This window comes from Xiphophorus couchianus, chromosome 22, assembly GCF_001444195.1.
Source record: "Xiphophorus couchianus chromosome 22, X_couchianus-1.0, whole genome shotgun sequence".
NCBI lineage: Eukaryota > Metazoa > Chordata > Actinopteri > Cyprinodontiformes > Poeciliidae > Xiphophorus > Xiphophorus couchianus.
Window position 1 is genome coordinate 15,782,642 of NC_040249.1, and position 19,066 is coordinate 15,801,707.

At 38.4% G+C, this 19,066-nt stretch overlaps 1 protein-coding gene across 1 annotated transcript in view; it reads left to right on the forward strand.

Annotated features, from left to right (window-relative positions):
* Positions 1 to 19,066, forward strand: part of itga9 (integrin, alpha 9) — a 64,944-nt gene that overhangs the window by 13,786 nt on the left and 32,092 nt on the right. Inside the window, exons 9-15 of the mRNA XM_028006080.1 lie at positions 48 to 185; positions 376 to 481; positions 3,065 to 3,159; positions 4,902 to 4,992; positions 5,284 to 5,329; positions 5,442 to 5,596; positions 8,532 to 8,692. Coding sequence (XP_027861881.1) covers positions 48 to 185; positions 376 to 481; positions 3,065 to 3,159; positions 4,902 to 4,992; positions 5,284 to 5,329; positions 5,442 to 5,596; positions 8,532 to 8,692 — 792 coding nt within the window. The remainder of the gene's footprint in view (positions 1 to 47; positions 186 to 375; positions 482 to 3,064; positions 3,160 to 4,901; positions 4,993 to 5,283; positions 5,330 to 5,441; positions 5,597 to 8,531; positions 8,693 to 19,066) is intronic.

Genomic DNA, 19,066 nt, shown 5'->3' on the forward strand with positions numbered 1-19,066 from the left:
ACTGCCTGTGATCTGACCCATTGCTCTGTGGCTCAACTTGGTTCCAGATGGGCTCTTACTTTGGCTCCTCATTGTGTGCAGTTGATCTGAACCAGGACGGCCTGTCGGACCTGCTGGTGGGGGCACCCATGCACAGCCAGCTCCGGGACGAGGGCCAGGTGTCTGTGTACCTCAGCAGGGGCAATGTGAGTGGGACATGGCTCAGCAGAAATGAACACAATACCATCACTAGCAAGCTGATCTCACTGGAACATGTCTCGTTTTTGCCTTTAATCCAAATGTTTGGATTTGTTTTTGTTCTTGCAGTGGGGTAGTTTAATTTTATTATGGGGTTTGGATCAAAGTGTGATCTACTTTGGTTGCTACATCTTTCAGGGGGTGATGGAGGAGAATACAGTTTTGACTGGCGACAGTGCTTTCAATGCACACTTCGGAGAGGCCATTGCAGCAATTGGGGACATTGATGACGATGGTTATCAAGGTTTGTCCAAAGGGTTCATTAATCCTCCATTCCATCCAGCTAAATCCAACACTATGGGGAGGGAACTTGTTCTTTCAGTCACTACTCAGAGCTTATGACCACAGATAAAGGTAGGAACATAAATCATCCTGTAAATCGAGAGCTTCACCTTTCAACCAAGAGAAAACACTGTGCTCTTTTCTGGCTCTAGACCATGGTATTGGTTTTGGAGGTTCTGACTTTCATCCCAGCAGCTTCATACTCAGGTACATAATGCTGGAGATCAGGGCCTGACCCGATCCTGAGGCCACCAAAATGGATCCCCTCAACACCTAGAAATTCTGTCTGTAAAGGTTATGAATAGAATTGGTGACAACCTTGATAGAGTCCAACTCTCACCGGAAATAAGCCAGACTTACTGAAATGTAGACCAAACTTTGGTACCGGTCGTGTATTTGGATGAAATAAACACAAAAATATGATCTACTTTGTCTTGTAGAAGTACTTGTACTTCTTTGAGAACTTCTACTGAACTCTTTCACATTTTGTCATGTGGCAACCTCAAGCTTGATTATATTTTATTGGTATTTTATTATTTACACTTAGCACCACTACAGGTTTTTTTTATCGGCTTGTTCATATCATGCTCATTTTATAACTTTGAACTGTTGCTGTAATCAGTTATTTTAATGGTGGACTCTTAAAGGTGACCTATTATGATTCATTGAACAAGTTAGGATATGTTCATAAAGTTTTTTGCTCAAAATCATTCTTAGGTAATTAGATTATCTGCTCAGTTTTACTTATTTTCCTTTCACAATGAGCTGTTTTAGGGCCTCTTGTCACTTTAAATCCAAATAAGTTTCTGCTGGCCAACAACCTTCAACTCAACATTTACACTAGTACATAAAAATAGCAGCAAACGGTTGCCCAGCTATACAATGGTACACCTTTGAAAAGCAGAAGTGGAGCCTGCTGCACAACCAATAAGAATACAGCAAGTGGTTTTAAAATTGTAAGTCAACAAAACGCTTGTCTTTTCCAGCAGCTACTGTCAGTGCCAATGATTTCTTTTTTTTGTAAAGCGCTTTGAGACATTTGCAGTGATTTGGTGCTGTATAAACAAACTAAATTGAATTGAATTGTACAAACCAGCTGACCAAACTTGCTGGAGCATTTGGACAATTGGGACGTTTTTGAAATGTCTCTTTTTTTCTGACACCAAAAAACATTAACTCATTGATAAACTCATTAGGATGATTTGAAGCAATTGAGACCCAAATGAGAGCGAGCACAAAAACATGAAATGTGTGAATTTTGCATGATATGTTCCCTTTCATCTATTTTCCAACAATAATGAGGAAATGTAATTCTTTAGGTATGGAAAGCTGGTATAGATAGACCCAAAAAGTCTTGTAGCTGTCATTGCAGTAATGGATGGTACTAAAACAAGTGTAATTTTCCTTCCACTCCACAATTATTGAGTCGTTTTTGTTGGTCTACTACACAAAATCTCAATAAAACAGATGGTGTTTCTCCTTTGACAAAAGTGACAACAGTTCAAGTGGTGGGAATGCTTTTGTGAGACTGAACAATGTCTAATCTTCAGATCATCTTAAGTTGCTTATAAAAGCCAAACACAATTGCAACCCCTTGAATTCAACACAGAGTGACGTTACTCCGTAGTCAAGTTCATTATCACAGCATTGTTGGTTGACATGTTAAGTAGGTGCAGTAAAACCAGTCATTTTCAGATATTTTGTCTAAATTACCCCGAATGTTTTCAGTGCGCTGACTTTCCTCACCCTTCTGTTCACTCATCCATGCAGACGCAAAACCATTTCTCCGCTAACACTTAGCCACATACCGTTGCGCTGTTTGTTTTCTTGGCACTTGCTCGGTTTGGCTACAAAAGAACCCTGCTTGGCATCCATCGCTCGCTCACGGCTGGAAGCTTCTGCCTGGTTTCATCTCTGTGGGAGATATGCCTCAAGGCTTGCAGCCTGGCACCAGAGGGTGTGTTTGTGCACAGCGAAAGATGGCAGCTGTGAATTATAACTCATTCTGTAGCTCATCACTCTCACATTGTGGGAAAGAGCCAGATGTGCTTGTTGACTGACAGATAATTATTTACAACTTAACTGCTGCCATTTAATTTTAAAGAGCTACCGTAAAACCATTGCCAACAGGGTTTAATTTCGTCTCCATACACTAAATTAGCTTTTGCGTAATGTCTCTTCTTCCATTTCTGCCTGGTACGCAGCACCAATTTGTATGGAAGTGTTTTGGTTTATAAGAGGAACTCGAAATATGGACTTTCTGCTAAAATAAGCTGATGAGAGCATTTCAGTAAATTTGCCAGAACTTAATAGCCTTGTTTCCACATTCTCAGGGGTCGCACAAGTTTTATAGTCCCTAAGAGTGCTTAATTGTCTATTACGAGTTTGACTTTTTTTAGAGCTTGTTTCCCATGCACATGCCAGCTAAACGTAAACGGGGGGTTAATGAAATATTTTTACATTCACAAACACATGCACTGTTTCACCAAGCCCCAATTAAAAAGGTCAACTTTTAACATAACTTTCTCCCTATTTGTCTCCTCAGATGTTGCCATAGGAGCACCTAAAGAGGACGACTATGGTGGAGCGGTGTATATCTACCACGGAGACGCCACAGGAATCACCAGAAAATACTCAATGGTAAATAGATTTGATTCTCCCATGACGTAATGTTATCATCTAATCAGGTTTTTCTTGTTTCTACATTTCTGTGTTTTTATGGCTTTAGTCATGCACACTTTGAACTATTCTGATTAGGACCATATGGCTGCCTTTGATTGCTTGTTAATAGCTGAGTGATGAATGGTGACTTTGCAGGTGGTAGTTTAGCCTCAGGATTACATGTTAGACCCACACAGCTCCTGAAAAATGAGGAGAACTCATTCATTTTGACCACATTTGGGAGGCTAAATGCATTTTTAAACCAAGAGTTTTGTCTTTTTGTCCCCTCTGTACACCACTGCGTCCCCCTGTAGGCAATGGTGTATTTTTTGTGCTTTCAAGTCATAAGGTGTACTCCTTTTTACCATTTCAGGGTCTTTGTTTCAAAAGAACCCCATCCCTAAAAATGCTTCTTGACGTACCTCCTCTGCCTCTTTTAATTACAAGAAAAATCTGGGTTATTAAAACTTTTCACCAAACCACTTACACATCTTTTCCACCAACGCAATTTGATTATTTAAAATTGTGCAGTGCTTCTCAAAACTATCAAGATTATTCCCATATAAACACAAACTTTAATGTTTTTTTTTATTTAATAGACTAAAACAAAATAATGGATATTTTTTAAATTGCAGGAAAATAAAAAGCTGAACAGTTGCATGCATTTGTTTGTTATGTATACCCCCAGGTTAAATTTATTCATCCAACTTCAGTTTCAGTAAATTGACTACCTTGTTTTTATTTTGATGTCAGCATAAATTAATTCTCTAAAGATTTCAAATGTTTATTAGAGAACATTAAAACAGCCAACATAATTCTCAAGGAGCTGCAGAGCTCTAGGGTAACTATTAGTTGATCCCTTCACAAATTAGGTTTTTATGTAAAAGTGGCAAATGAAAGCTATGATGCTATCCATTTCCTGTTTTTTCCAAGCCACGTAGATCACATAGCAAACATGTGAAAGAAGTTCCATTGGTCAGATGAGACCAAAATTGACCTTTGCATGTTTCTCTGAGCACACCAATGAAGAAGAAAACCTGCTAGAGGCTTTACACTGGAGTGGATTTTCATCTTCCAGTTGGACAAAGAGCCTAAACATATAACCAAAGTTTCAAAAGAATGGTTTATGCCGATGTTTCTCAACTCTAGTCCCCAAGGCGCACTGCTCTGCATGATTTAGATGCTTCCCTACTTCAACACACCCAATTCAGATGACCACAGTTCAGAAGAAAACATCAATTGAGATCAGGTGTACTGAAGCAATGAAACACCTAAAACACAGTGTGTAGTTGGGAAACAATGATTTTTAGATTAAAGCATATTCACGTGTTATGAAGACCTAGTCAAAGTCCAGACTTATAAATTACTTAATTGAGCTTCGTCCATTGCTTGAGCTATTTTGCAAAGAGGAATAAACAAAAAGTACAGTCTAGAAGTGGAAAGAGAATTGCACCAGGTTCTACAAAGTGTAGACACAAGTGGACTAAATCCAAATACACACCAAATTTCACCATTGTTTGGAAAAATCATGTGTATTGGTCATAAAATCCCAATAAAACACATGGACTTTTCTTCTGTGTATGAATACTCTTGACTCTGTTGCAATCTTTTTCTTGAACATTAATGTGTTAGCTTCCACTTCTGAAAACATATGAAGCACAGTCTCTTTAAGTATGTTGGTTCATATGTTGTTATTTAAAAGCTGCCATCATTTGTTTCAGAAACTATCTGGGCGCAGCGTCAGCCCCGGGCTGCAGATGTTCGGCCAGTCCATCTCCGGTAAAGTGGACATGGACGGGAATGGATATGCAGGTACAGCTTCCCCATCCACAGATGCAAAAACAAAAACGAAACGGATCAATTTCTTGTTTTTCTGTTTAACATTTGTAGTTTCTTGGAATCAACAATAGCATATTTCCGCCCCGTGACTGACAGAAGCATGTTGTTTACTGCATTCCATTGCTGATAGACTGAGCCTGCATGACGTTGGAAGGCCTCGGTTTGTGCATTGTTTTAGAATTTGCAGGTGTAAACACTGCTGATGTTGCATTAGCGTCATGTCTTCTTAATGGTTTTTCAAAATCTATCATGTCTTTGCTGCAGATGTCACCATTGGAGCTTTTATGGCAGACAGTGTGGTTCTTCTGAGGTGAGTTCTCTACCTATGAAAGCCTAAATAGTGATTCTTTCTCTTCCTCACAGTGGTTTAAATGAACGGTTTCTCCCACACGGTGTTTCTGTCTGGGTTTGTGTGGTCGCAGGTCGCGGCCTGTCATTACAGTGGATGTCTCCATCTTCCTGCCCGTCTCCATCAACATCTCTGTGCCACAGTGCCACGAAGGTCACCAGAACCTGAACTGCTTCAACATCACTGTCTGCATGCACTTCAGGGGGAGAGAGGTGCCTGGAGAAATAGGTGAATAATTTTGACGAGAGGGAAAGATGGAAAAAGTTTTAAAATGAGTAAAGAATGAGCTGATTATGGTACAAGAGGTTAAAGAAAGCCGTCCGTCCGTCCATCAACATTTATCTCTTTAAATCTGGTGTAGGCCTATTTAAGTTTTATAAAAAAATATTTTTGTACATATTTGTTAAATCTGTCTCTATATTGTGACAGTACGGCATGAAACACATAATCTATGAATAAACGAGTACTTCTGATTTCTCCCAGTGCTACCTAGAAACAACCAATCAGAGCCAGGGGCCAGGGTTAGTCAATTACCCTCCATGTGGCGCTCCTCATCCTCTTCCTGGTCCCCCTTGCTCTGTGCTACACTGTAGCTTGCGTAGATTGTCATAAATTCTCAGACTAGTTAGCACAGCCACTGATGACAGCGGATAAACTGTTTTCCTGTAACAGTAAATTGTTTCTCCGCCATTAGCACATTTTCGGAGCGAGTTGATTGAAAACCATAAGATGTTCGTCCTGGCTCTGATCAGTTGTTTTTGATCGGGAACGGTGCATTTCTTCAGACAGCAATAGGGAGAAGGTGGAGGAGACTGATTTTTTGACAGTTATATTTAAGACTTATTCATCTGGCTTAATTACAATAATTATTGTTAGCACTTCAAATGCTTTGAAAAGTCATTATTAAATATGAAATTCAATGTTCTATGACAAACATAAAGTATGTTTGTCAGCTTTATGTTTAAAAAGTATGTAAATGGAACCATATGTTATATTTGGTTACATTTACGTAACCAAATGTAACATCGTAATGAAATCTGTCTTGTTAGGTGCAGCAGAAAGGGAAATTTGCCTTGAAAATCACTTCCTTGAAGACTAAGTTACTTGCCTATGGCGGACTTTGAGTTTGCCCAGTGTTTGTACCGATCAACCTTTTGCTTACGTGTTCTTGGGTGTGCCTGCTGACAGCTGAGATGCAGTCCTGTTCCAGTGTTTGGGTGTGGTCACTCACAGCCTCCCCCAAGGGGAGCAGCAGCCCTTTGGTTGCATAATGACACTGTCCTGGCTGGACAGGAGAAAGAAAGCCTCTCTGTTTACCCATCTGGCCGTCACCATGGAAAGTGAAGCACTGTGTGCTCGGTGACTCCCAGAGTGAAACCTTCCTGCACCGCCTCTGGAATGAGCTCATGGCATTCGCTCTGTTGGATAACGGAAACAGAAAGCTTAGTTTGGTCCGAATTGGGTGTGTTTACTACCCCTCCCACTGTTTTACCAGTATGACACCCCATGGGAAAATTACTGCAGAATGAGGCTTATTCATTCAGAGAAACTGTTTCTAAAAGGTCAAAGGTTGATATATGGTTTTCCCAGAAACATTAGCAAAGTTTTACATCATCCTCATGGCTTCAATCCTTCAAATAGATCTCATGTTGCTCCTCCTGTATCCAAGGGATGGAAACAGTGGCCTGCAAAAGTATTTAAAAAAATAGCTCAAAATTGTAAAGCTGAAGGGAAATACCCCCTAGATAAAATCTAGGGTGATGTTATTTGAAAAGTATGAGTATATTTAAAGAACAATAGTCAACAAACAATGTCATGAAGACCAAGGGACACAGCAGGCAGGTCAGGGCTAAAGTTTTTGAGAAGTTTAAAGCATTGCATTAAATATTCCACCTCAAAAAAAATGGAAAGAGCATAGCACAACAACAACCCCTGTACGCCCCCCACCAAAAAAAAAAATCACCTTCAATCTAAGCTGACAGCCTGAGCAAGGAAGCATGGTTACTTTGGAGAAGTTGCACTAAAAAAGTTTAGGCTGGAAAAAATAGGAAAAGTACTGGCCTTGCACCTGCCAAATATTGCTTTGATGGAATAGTCTCAGAAAGGAAAGAATTGTTAAAAGAAAGCTACAAAATGTCCTGTTTGCAGTTTGTAAGGGACACAGAAAACATGAGGAAAACCACAAAAATACAAAATCTTGCCAAGTATTTTTGGTTTAGTTTCTGGTGGAAATATCTGTACACTTAAAATAGGACAAAACTAAATTACAAGTACATCTTCAGCAAAATACAGGAGGTTGTTTTAAGTAAATAATGCTTCAATATTGATTTAAAAAGTATTAGTTTCACTGACAGATTATTTCACTAAAGGGAAAAATTTCTTGTTATACATGAAATAGTCTGTCAGTGTCTGTGTTATACACTTTTTTATAAATCAATATTAATTAATTATTTACTTCAAACAAGCTGAAAAGTTATTTTTGCCTTATTTCAACTGTACTAAGATATTTGAACTAAGTTGAGTTTTGTGTTTTTGCAGTGAATGTCATGATGAAACTAAAATCAAACTTTTTGGCCCATATGGAAAACCTTGCATATTGGAGAAAACGTACTCTGTACGTCACCCTGAACACACCATCCCTGCTGTGAAACATGGTTGTGGCAGCATCATCATGTGGGTTGTAGCTTATATTTGTAATGTAACAATAATTACAATAAGAGGATATAAATACTTTCAATTTCACTGTAAGAACATTTCAGTTCTGCTCCAGCAGCTGGAGAATCTCTGTTCTGAACTATTTCTAATAAAAACTGCAACTTGGCTATAATTCATATCTTTATCTGCCATGTTAATTAAAGAACTATGATAAACTGCTTTAAACAAACTGAAATATTGCTCCTATTTTCATTTTGCGAGCAGCAGTCATCCTCTTACATTAAAGCTCTACATGATGATTTGACCAAAAATATTTCCGTCTTCCCCTATGACTCATTTTCTTTAATTTGCTTCCAATAAGCAATAATTTACTTTTTCCCATGTTCTGCTGGCAACGAGCAGAAAACCAAACCATGCATATTTAAAGTGTTTCTCAGGACTGTCTGTACTCAACTTGCAATTTTTTTAAGCTAATGTTATGTGTGACTGTGCTTCTGCCATTTCTCAGAGTTGTTGTACAACCTGACTGCTGATGTGGATAAGCGACAGAAAAGCCAGCCTTCCAGGATTTATTTCACTCAAACTGGATCTCAGGTCAGCCAAATGAACCAGCAGCTGAACCTGGAAATCAACAGAGAGAAGTGCCAGCGCTACACCGCCTACGTTAAGGTACGCTCAGGTTGTGTTTAACCTTTACTCAGCTGATGTCTCACTTGCTTCTACTTTACCCTGACAGCTCCACTGGAATTGAATTGGAATATGAGAGCGTTTATTTAATTAACAGGTTTTTTGGGATGGAGTTTTTAGAGCTGTTGTTTTATATCCAGATGTTTTTTGTGAGTGAAATAGGGGAAAACACATGCATAAAGTGGGAGTAACAGCATTACTCATGGTGTTTGGAGAATTTACTGCTGCATATAAGCAGTCATGTGCTGAGAAGCTATTTGTGTCGCCCTGCTGGGTTGGGTTAAAGGTAGCAGTCAGGAGCTTGATGATCCCTGAAACTATACAGCTCAAGTGTGTGCCTGGAGAAACAGGAAACAGACTCTCCTTTGTCGTTGCATAGTCATGCTATTGTGTTTTTCTATGACTTAGTCTTGTGGCTACAGGGAGAGTCCGCATCCTAAGGGCATCATCCATGTATCAGCTCCTCCGGTACGAGGCCTGTAAATTTCACCGCCATTTCTAATGGGGGTCTTCAGGCTCGTTCACTGTGGGAGGCAGAGCCCCCAGCTGAGCGGGGCTGTCATTATTGCTCTCTCATCTCATTCTTCAAGCGTTCCGGCTACTTAAACCAGCTCCAGCAAAAGCTGTTTATCATGTGAGGTCATTCGTGGTTTGTGTCCAAACTGAGATGGTGCTGAACTTTAAAATCTGACATTTCACATTGAAATATATATTTTTTCCACCTCTAAAACTATTCATTTATTTAAAAATTTTAGTTGTTTATTTGTTTGTTTGTTTTTGTATTTGTTCACACCACAAATGTAGAAGTGTATTTTATTGAAACTTTTAGAATCCAGTGCAACAAACTACTTTTAGAGACTAGAGGGCTTTCTGCATGGAGTTTGAATGTTCTTCCACTGTCTATGTTGGTTCTCTTTGAGTACTTCCACCAGTCTAGAAACAATAATGTTAAGTTAAAATGTTTGGCTAAGCATGCCCTGAGGTGGATGAGTGTGTGTGTCCATGATTGTCTTGTTCCATTTGAGTTTTTGTGTTCTGATGGACTAGCAAAAGATAGTTATTCAAATTGTTGACTCTAGAGTGATTAATGGATGCCAATTTTCAATATTAACTTTTTATTTTCCTGCCACTTCTCTGTTGGTTAAACATGTAAACCGACATAGTTGGTTTATCATGTAATATCTCAATAAAATAGATTGTAGTTTTTTATTGTATTGCCAGAAAATGTAGAAAAATGTGCACAGGTGTGAACACTTTTGTGAGCCACAGCAAACTTAGTTTTAACATTATATATACAACTGTAAGTGGTATATTTCTCCACAAAGTAAGTCACTCATTTCAACACTTGAACCGAATATCTTCAGGTTTGTGGGTGGCCAAGCAAAGTATGGCTGAGTAATCGCTTGAAGCTGCCACATATCTGTGGCATCTCTCTCACTGTGTGAGATAAACACACTTCTGCTTTAAAGAGCAGCCCTTCAGGGCGCATATTACTCTTGGGATGAACTTCATTTTACTTTTCTTTTTGGTTAGTTTAGGCTCTAAAGTTGCCTGATGAAAATAGAGTCTGATGCTGGTAATGAAAAGCAGGGCTACTCATACCTTAAAAACAGCTTTAGCCCTTTCTAGAGGCACAGGTAGGCAGATTTTATTACACCTAAGAAGTGCAAAGCTACGTGTTTCCTCCTGTTTTTCAGTCTTCATGCTAAACTTCATCAGGCACCTGCCTCATATGGAGGCTGAGTGGTTTTGATTTTCTTGTGTACCTGGAGAAGAAAGCAGATAAGAGCATCCTCAGGAATGTTAAGCTATTTCTGTCACACTAAGTTGATATTTAGATTTGCAGATGATAAATCCTCTATAGTTGTGAAATCTGAAGTAGTTTTGACTTGCTTTGCTGATGTTTAAATGGAGCATAAATTCATGATACAGTTGTTTTATGCTAGATTGCCCACTGACTCCACCAAAGCTGCAGAACACAGACATAACAGACATAACAAAAATTGTGAAACCACAGAATTGTAGGTGTGGTACAAAGATTGCAACTTTAACCGACTATTTACAGAATACATGTGCACAAACAAGACCAAAAATTATGTCTCAGCATGATAATTTTCCTGACATGAATTTTTCTGTCTTTAAACTGTATGGGTTTAGTCCTAATCTTTAAATGAAAGCTAAAAATTCACCACAATCACAGATGATCCGGCGCCGCTCTGAAAGACGCTCCAGTATCATCTGCCTCCTCTTACTCCTGCCCACATGAGCCAGACCTGCCATTCCTCAGAAGAGTTATGCTAATGGAAACCAGCTGGTAGCCGGACTGCATCCTCCAGGATCGGGGCGGGGGGATCGCGCTCCCACCTCATCCTGTTCTCAAACAAAAACATACACGAAACTCGCTAGGCCGAGCCTGCCGTTCTCAGCAGGGTGCTTGGCTGCTGTTGTGTCAACTGTAACAGTATGCTGGCGCCGCCGATGGAAAACTCACGTCAGGGTTGATTGCTCGAGCGCTGATATGTGAGGAATGCTGCTGGGCCGACCGTCAGCTCCTCTGTCCATTCGGCCATCCATACCTTTATATTACCTGTGAACATTCACAGAAGCTACAGGATTTTTGAAGAAGAAAATATGAATGGATATTAATGAAGCAGAGTCTGAAACTGTGCTACATTTTTAAACAAAGTATAAACAACACCTTATTCTCTGGCCTATGATTACATATAGTAGCATATTTAGCTGCTTTGTCAGCAACATTGCAACCTTCTACAAAGATGTATCACTACTAAAAAAAGGTGCAAAGGTTAATTACGCTTCCCAGTAGGTGGCAAATATGGCCGCTCACACTGAGAGATCTGAAGATTTCTTCCTGTTAAAAGTTAGTTTTTCCTTTTCACTGTCGCCACATACTTGCAGAATAGGAAAGATTTCAGCAAAGATCAAGTGGATTTCCTTTAATCTAATTATTTTATCAATTAGCATTATAAGTTAAAGCTATCAGCACTGTCTGAACATTGAATAGTGTAAAATATGGTCCAGTTTATTTTCTATATATAGTTTAAATCTGTTTGTCTTGTGAATTGGTGATTAGTTGAGCTGAACTGAATGCATGAACTGAGCTGAACGAAGGCAGATGTAAAGCTCAGTAAAACACAACAGGCTAAAACTCACCAAGCCTCAACTCTAGAATAAAATCAGAAAAAACTGCTATAACAAACTGGAATATATGAACTACTAAGTAAAACTTTAAAGATGATCCAATAAAATTAAAAAAGTAATGTCTCATTTGAAATGTTTTAAAAATATTTATTTTATATATATTATAGGGGGTGACTTTAGGTGCTGTGTCAGTAATCCTTTTTCTTTACTTAAATAAAAAGTTGGTTTGTTCAAACTGAGATTAATTAACTTTTATTTAAAATTAATAATCTTTAAGGTACTTTTTATCAATAATTATAAAGTGTACATGGATGGTTTGAGTCACTCAAAATGGGTTTTCAGAATCTCACCTAATAATTGTTGAAAACATTTTGGGTTTTTTCAGGTCTTTGTCTTTAACCAGTCGATATTCAGACACAACCACCTCCACAAAGTATAGGTAGTTAGCAAACACTGTGTGCTGATGCTTGATAGGCTCACAGAGGTTAGTTTATCAGATTAAAGCAGCCTATCAGAGAGGTGTGCTGTAAAGGAACAGGATAAAAAACCTTTCTTTCAGTTGGGGAATGAAAATGACCGTACAAGATAAGAGTGAGTTTGTTTAGCCAATTATCAGACATAATTTCTCTAGAAAAGTCTCTAGCATAAAGTACTGGAAATATGTTTATCAGCCAGAACCCAAACTTCATGAGTCAAAGTTGTGTGCATTCAGTAGATACGCTCATTTTATCTGAAATGATGCAAAATCCCGGATCTGCCCACCAGTAAATCATCCTGAGAAGTCCAGGGCAGGACCAGACTTGCTCAGAGCACAGCTAATGCATTTAGCGTCCAACATTTTTCAGGAGTCATTCTTCCTAATACACCAGTCTTTCATGTTGATCACTTTAAATATGTTTTCTTTGGCAATGCTAACAGCATACTAACCCTCCAGATGGCCTTTGTTTGGTTATTTTTAGCGGAATAAACTACATGCAGACTTTCACTCAGACTGTAAAAAACAGTCAAGGACTATGAGACGTTCAGATAGCCAGAAGTGTTGTTCATGAGATGGAGAAAATAATCATTTAAAAGCCAATCCCAGGATTTAGGCAGGATTTTTGTTGTTTGAAGTGTGTTTAGTAATTTTGTATCGTAGGCTTGTTATAAGTTTCAGGTATTGTGTCTCGTTTTATTGAGGCAGACAAAGTCCATCATAGTAAAATAGTTGAATATTTGTTGCATGAACAGTATTAAAATGGAAACTGGAGCTGAAAAACTTAATAACATAACGCGTATTAGACATGCCTCTAATATTTTGCAGAGGAGAGAAGTTCCCAGAAATTGTTAATTAAGTTAAATATTTTATTTTCCCTTTGGAATTAATAAAGTATTTTTGAATTTAATGTAACTAAACACGAAGTAATTCAGTGCTGTAATTTTTATGACGTTATCTTTAGAGAAAGTTTGATCAACTCATCAGAATGTGTATTATTTCTTCAGTTGTTAGAATAGTTTGTGCAAAGCTATTTTACAAAATTTCAGGTCCATATTTTGAGCAGGCATTTGCGAGAGCTGTGTTACGCTTTCGAAAAGGTGAACTAACATTAGGTTCTAAAATATTTTTGTTATACAGAGCGGTGCTCATTTAATTTAGTGTGTTTTTGGCTGCAAAACAAACCCAAATCATCAGCTCTCCACCACAGTACTTCATTGTTGGAATAAGTTATCTCTACTTTTAAATTTCTTTATGTGGTGTTTGCAAACCTAAGCAGTATGTGGAAAGACTGAAACCACCCCATGATTCAGTAGCTTGTAGAGCCTTTTTAATTGTATAAAGATACAATAATTGCCATATGTGTTTTGTTATCTTGTATGGCTTTGGAGGAGGTTTGGCCTGTTCTTCATTTCATGTGGCTTGCTTCAGTTTATTAATGTTAGTGAGTCGTCATTTATGCTGAGCTCTTAAGATTCCTCTGCAACATTTTTATCAGCTTCTGGCTGCAAAACAACCCCATATATGCTCTAGACATTCGCTATAAAGTTCTATGTTTTTTGTCTAGATAAAACTTTGCAAACTTAAGCAAATCTGTCAGCTAAATAGTACTTCCTAAACAAGTTTAGTTTTTGTTTTTTGTAATTGTCGTGTACATTTGTACAAAATAAGCCCTTTGGAGATAGAGATGTGGCTCTTTGGGGTTTTGCAACTTTTCTGTGCCTCTAAATTAACATGATGGAATATTTAGCTCTTTTTCTCTTATAAATAAATCTTAATTTAAATTTTTCTGTAGGATGAGGAACTTAAAACTGTTTAATAATACCATGATAATTAATGAGCCACAGTTGCTTCCCTTAGATCTTTGGTAACAACTCCTCTTTAGCTGTATTGTGTTAAAACACCCTCAAATAGTTCAGACTCACAAAAAAATGTCATATTATGTATTGGCTTACTTTTTAAATCTGACATAATTTTCAGCTTTTGTGAAGAAAAACAGAGCAGGAGACATATATTTACCGACTGTAATTGAATTAGCTGGCAGCAAGCTGAATGAATTTAGAAAAGTATTCAGTTTATGCTCTATATTTAACTTTTTCATGCATGCAAGCTCCACTGCATGTCGAGTGCAGGACGTACATGCACACAGATTTAAAGTGTAACAGGTGTTATGTCAACATTACATTGTGATATATATTTAACTACAACCTGTAAAGCATTCATAATTCCTTGAGTCAGGTAGTGTTTGGTTTCAGTTCACTTGGTCTTGATTTATTGCTCGTCTTAGCAAATAGCTTGTAAGCAGTGCTTTGTTAAATGCTCTGTTCGTGTTTGCGTCTTTGATTGTTCATCCATCATCGTGTGTTCTTACTCCAGTAGACCCATTACAGCCAAGCCCACGTGAGCCTTGAAATCCTGCCAGGAGCCAGCTCCATTTGTGGTCAGGAGAAGTTTAGCGCCACACTGTAGATGCTTCGCAGCCTCTGAATAGGAGTTAAAATAAGCAGTCAGAGCCCTCCCTCTAACAGTTGTCTGTTTTATTTAGCTGGAAAGGCATCCTACCCCACTTTCCACTGACCTACATTACACCAGTGTCCAGCATGCATATCTCATGTCTTCCTAACATTTGTTATCGCACTACTAAAGTATTTAAAAGTCCAGTAAACTTTGTTCGAATGACCGCGGCTGCTCCAGAGGCCTCGATGGGGATGGGATGTCCTTTCTGCTCTCATACAGATGAAAATCTTTTCTGCAGTTTTGTGCATGAGATTTTTAAAAACCAGAGATAGTCGTTCAATTATATTTTGTGAAATAAGATTCACCTTTAAAATGACCCTAAATCTATTTACTGAGAGACTTTTGCTTATTTGTTAGTAATATAAACTATAGGACTTTGATGCAGAGATGACTACCCCAGCTCTCCGTTTCAGTGAGTTTTTATTATTGATTCAGATTCTATTTTAGAGTTTTATGCAAAATAATAGTATTAAAGGATGTGAAGTTTAACTTTAGAAGATCCATGGCGTAATGTACAAACCTTTGCATGGACTTTGTATTGAAGTAGAGTGTGCGTTTACTTTCATTTCAAACTTCTTGTATGTGTTTATTCACATAACTACAGTGAACACAGAGCCACTTAGGGGCTTGGTTGTCTGAAACTGCAGTTTAACCAGCAAAAAATAACAAATAACTCATATAATCATTTCTGAATCATGATTTCTTGAAGCCAATATGATGCAGCTGTTGTCTTTGACAATAAAAAGACACACATGACAAACAATGGCCCTCCACTGTTCCACCCATTTATGTGCAATTTAGCGGGCCCAATTGATCCAACCCAAAGACAACCCATATGTCAAAAGGGAGAACATAAAAAACTCCATGCAGAAAGGCCACGGCTTGGACTCAAATTCAGCAACTTCTCTCTGCAAGGCAAGATTGCTACCAACTATAGCAACGTGCTGCCGAACTCAGTGAATCAGAGAAATTAATACTAGAACAAGTAAATTAATTTACCCACAAAGCCACCCAATCTGCTATGTTGTATTCAGTTTCAAACTATGTTGGGAAGCCCAATGAATGAATCAACAGATCACAACAATGTTGGTTAGTTGCACTCGCACCTTATGTGAAACTTATACGTTTATTGAATAAATTAATAAACATATAAGGAGTACTATCTAAGAAATTGCTCAGAGCTTTGGAGAGGTTAATAGCTCTGAAGTTGGTGTGGGTTTGCACACTTTTTCATTCTCAGCTACTCAGCAGAGACCACTCAACGTTTGTGTGGAAAAGAACATAAAACACATTTTTGTGCACATAGTCAGCCTGTTCACGAGGCCCCTGGACTCCTGCACGTTTGTGTGGTTGACAGATTACTGTATTGTATTTGACCTGCATTCTCACATAAAATCCACAAACCTGCTCATCATAGTAAGCTGAAGTTAATGTGGAATATCAGCTACACTCACCATTTGACCCCAGTCTGCAGTCTGCAGACAAACAGGAAACTCAGGAGAGAAACATAAAGGAGGAGTTCCTGTCGCCGCTTCCCAAACGCTCTCCAATGGCACCAAAAAGTCACAGAGCCTCTGCACGTTTTGACATCCCTGAGAGACAGTCACACTGCTCTTTTTGTTTTCATCTTTAACTCAAACATGCAATTCCCTTGATGCTAGCCCCCCCTTCCTTGTTTCATTCAGCTCAGGCCAAGAGAGCCAATCCAGTGAAAGTATATAACAGAAAGGTAATCAAATCCAGCTGTCCTCTGTTTCACATGGCAGAAAGTCAAGCAGCTCTTTATGAAGAATGGGTTGAAAAATGTGAAAAACAGCACTAGAGCTAGTCACTGTGATAATAAATCAAGCAGAGGATGTCATTAACACTGACAAAAATAGGTTCAGCTAAATGTTTTGGCTGCAAGTTTTAATGTTTGTAATATATTCAGGATACTAAAGAGGCACCGTTTGGGTTAATTTTAGCACAGCTAACGTTTTCATCAGGATTTCCTTACATGGTCGTGCCAGCAAGAACACGAGAGTCTTCTTCAGGGCAGAGCACAGGCTTTAGCTGCAAGTCAGATGTCTCATTTCTTTTATGTGCATAAAAGCTACAAGTCAGGTTTTTACCTCTGGTGAGGCAGCTCATTAAACAAACTGTATTTTGTTGCCATGGCAAATTCATTATTCTGCTTCCTGAACCTGATCAGAGGTTGTGCAGATTTGATGAATTGTTGATTTTGGCAGCTTGCTAGGCAGAATGTTTCTGCAGCCTGTTGGCCACAGTGCTGCCACATGATGCCACCGCAAGGCAACTTTATGGGTGGCCAAGTCTAACCACAATGAAAGAGTCTCCCTGGCCATGGTTTCCTCTTCCACTGCCGAGGAAACACAGACAGTGTTGCTGAGTGTTTCTTAGTTTCTGACAGTTGCACAGTGATGTCAGTCTGATCAACTTTACTCCACAATCAGTTGTTAATATTTACAGCTGAACCCAAGACTGCAAATGCATTGTATGAAAAGACAAGACATAACCTTTTTTTCTCACTGTCTGACATTAAATTAGACTAGATTTTACCCACTTTTGATTAGTTAGGATTTCCAAAGTTGTCATAAATCCAGAAAAAATCATAAGTTTGCATACATTTTCTCAAATATTTGGAAAACCAGCCTTTCAAAATCGGTCAAACATCCTTTCTCAAGCTTCTCACAATAGTTTGCTGCAATTCCTCACTGGACTGACGTAACTGTGTCAGGTTTGTAGGCAACCTTGCTGGAATGAACCCATCCAGTGCTGCCCATAAATTTTCTATGTGAGATCCAGGATTTGGGATGGCTGCTCTTAAACATTCATTTTATTGTCAATTAACCACTTCCTAGCTAATTTGGGGTTAATATCCAGCTGTAATTCCCACTTGAGTCAAAACTTCCTGGCAACAACTCAACATCTTGAGGTGTTGCCTTGATATTTCCTAGTGTTTCCATTTGTTTTGTCGTAGAAATATTGTTTGTGGTCCTTACTGATTTAAAACAGAAAACATTTAGTTTGATTTAATGTCAGATAGTAAGAAGTAAGAGTTGTTTGTCTTTTTATACAGTGCTTAAAGATCTGGATTTAACTCTCTGTTGGTACCATTATCAAATTCTATTTCCTTTAGAAACAAACTAATTTTGTCACAAAGGAAATTCGACAGCGTGCATTATTCCATTGTGTAAGTTCTGCAAAGACTGCATCCTACAGGACCTTCAATGGGTGGATTACCCAAAATTTTATCTTTGTAAGATGCAGTTTTTATCACGACCCAGTCTGGAAAACAATAACATAAAGGTCCCAGATTCATACAAAGTAAGAATATCAGCTGCAGGAAGCATCTGGAGACCTCCTCTATCACCAGGATGGAGTTGATTCAAACTCACTGACAAACACACTGAACTCTGTTTAACAAACTGCACATTTTAAGATGCTCCCCCTGCCAACATCCCATTCATCAGCAGAATGTTTTCTCTTGTGACTGAAATAGCCATTTCATAATAAATGTCTCTTGTCACATCACTGCAGCACATTTCTTAGAGGATCCTCATTCCATGGAGATTTGGCACTTTCTTCTGTAATAATGCAGATCACTTGCTTCCTGTTTATTCACAGGACAGATTTATCAGGATGCTCAAGGAAGTTTGTCTCTCAAGCTCAGGAAGTCTTCCGACGCTTGTTGTTCTTTCCAAACAACAACATTCAGAAATAAAACTTATGATGCCATTAGCAGGATGGATTTAGTTAATCTCCATAAAACATCAACAAAGCATATTTGCTCTCCTCCCTGTGATCTAAATCTCAGAAAGTACTCCTAAATAACCGATGTATGTATATAAAAGTAATGGTTTTTATGCTCTCTTGATGACTCTGCTATGTGGTTTAAGGACACTTTGCAGCAGTAGCTGATGAAACCAAAGAAAGTTTTAACACAGTTTTCAGAAAGTATTAGTAGTTCATTGAGAAATAAGACTAAGTAAGTACTTTGGGTACAGCTACAAAGGTTGACCGCTAACATTGATCATAAGCAACAAATGCTATCTCTTTTTTCACACTTTATATAACAGATTAAATTCATCCCAACAAACAGAAACAAATTTAGTTAAAATTCAATTCAGATAAATCTGTGTTATATTCCAAAACAATTAAAAAACATATTGACAGATTTAGATCCAATTGCATCCAGTCTAATT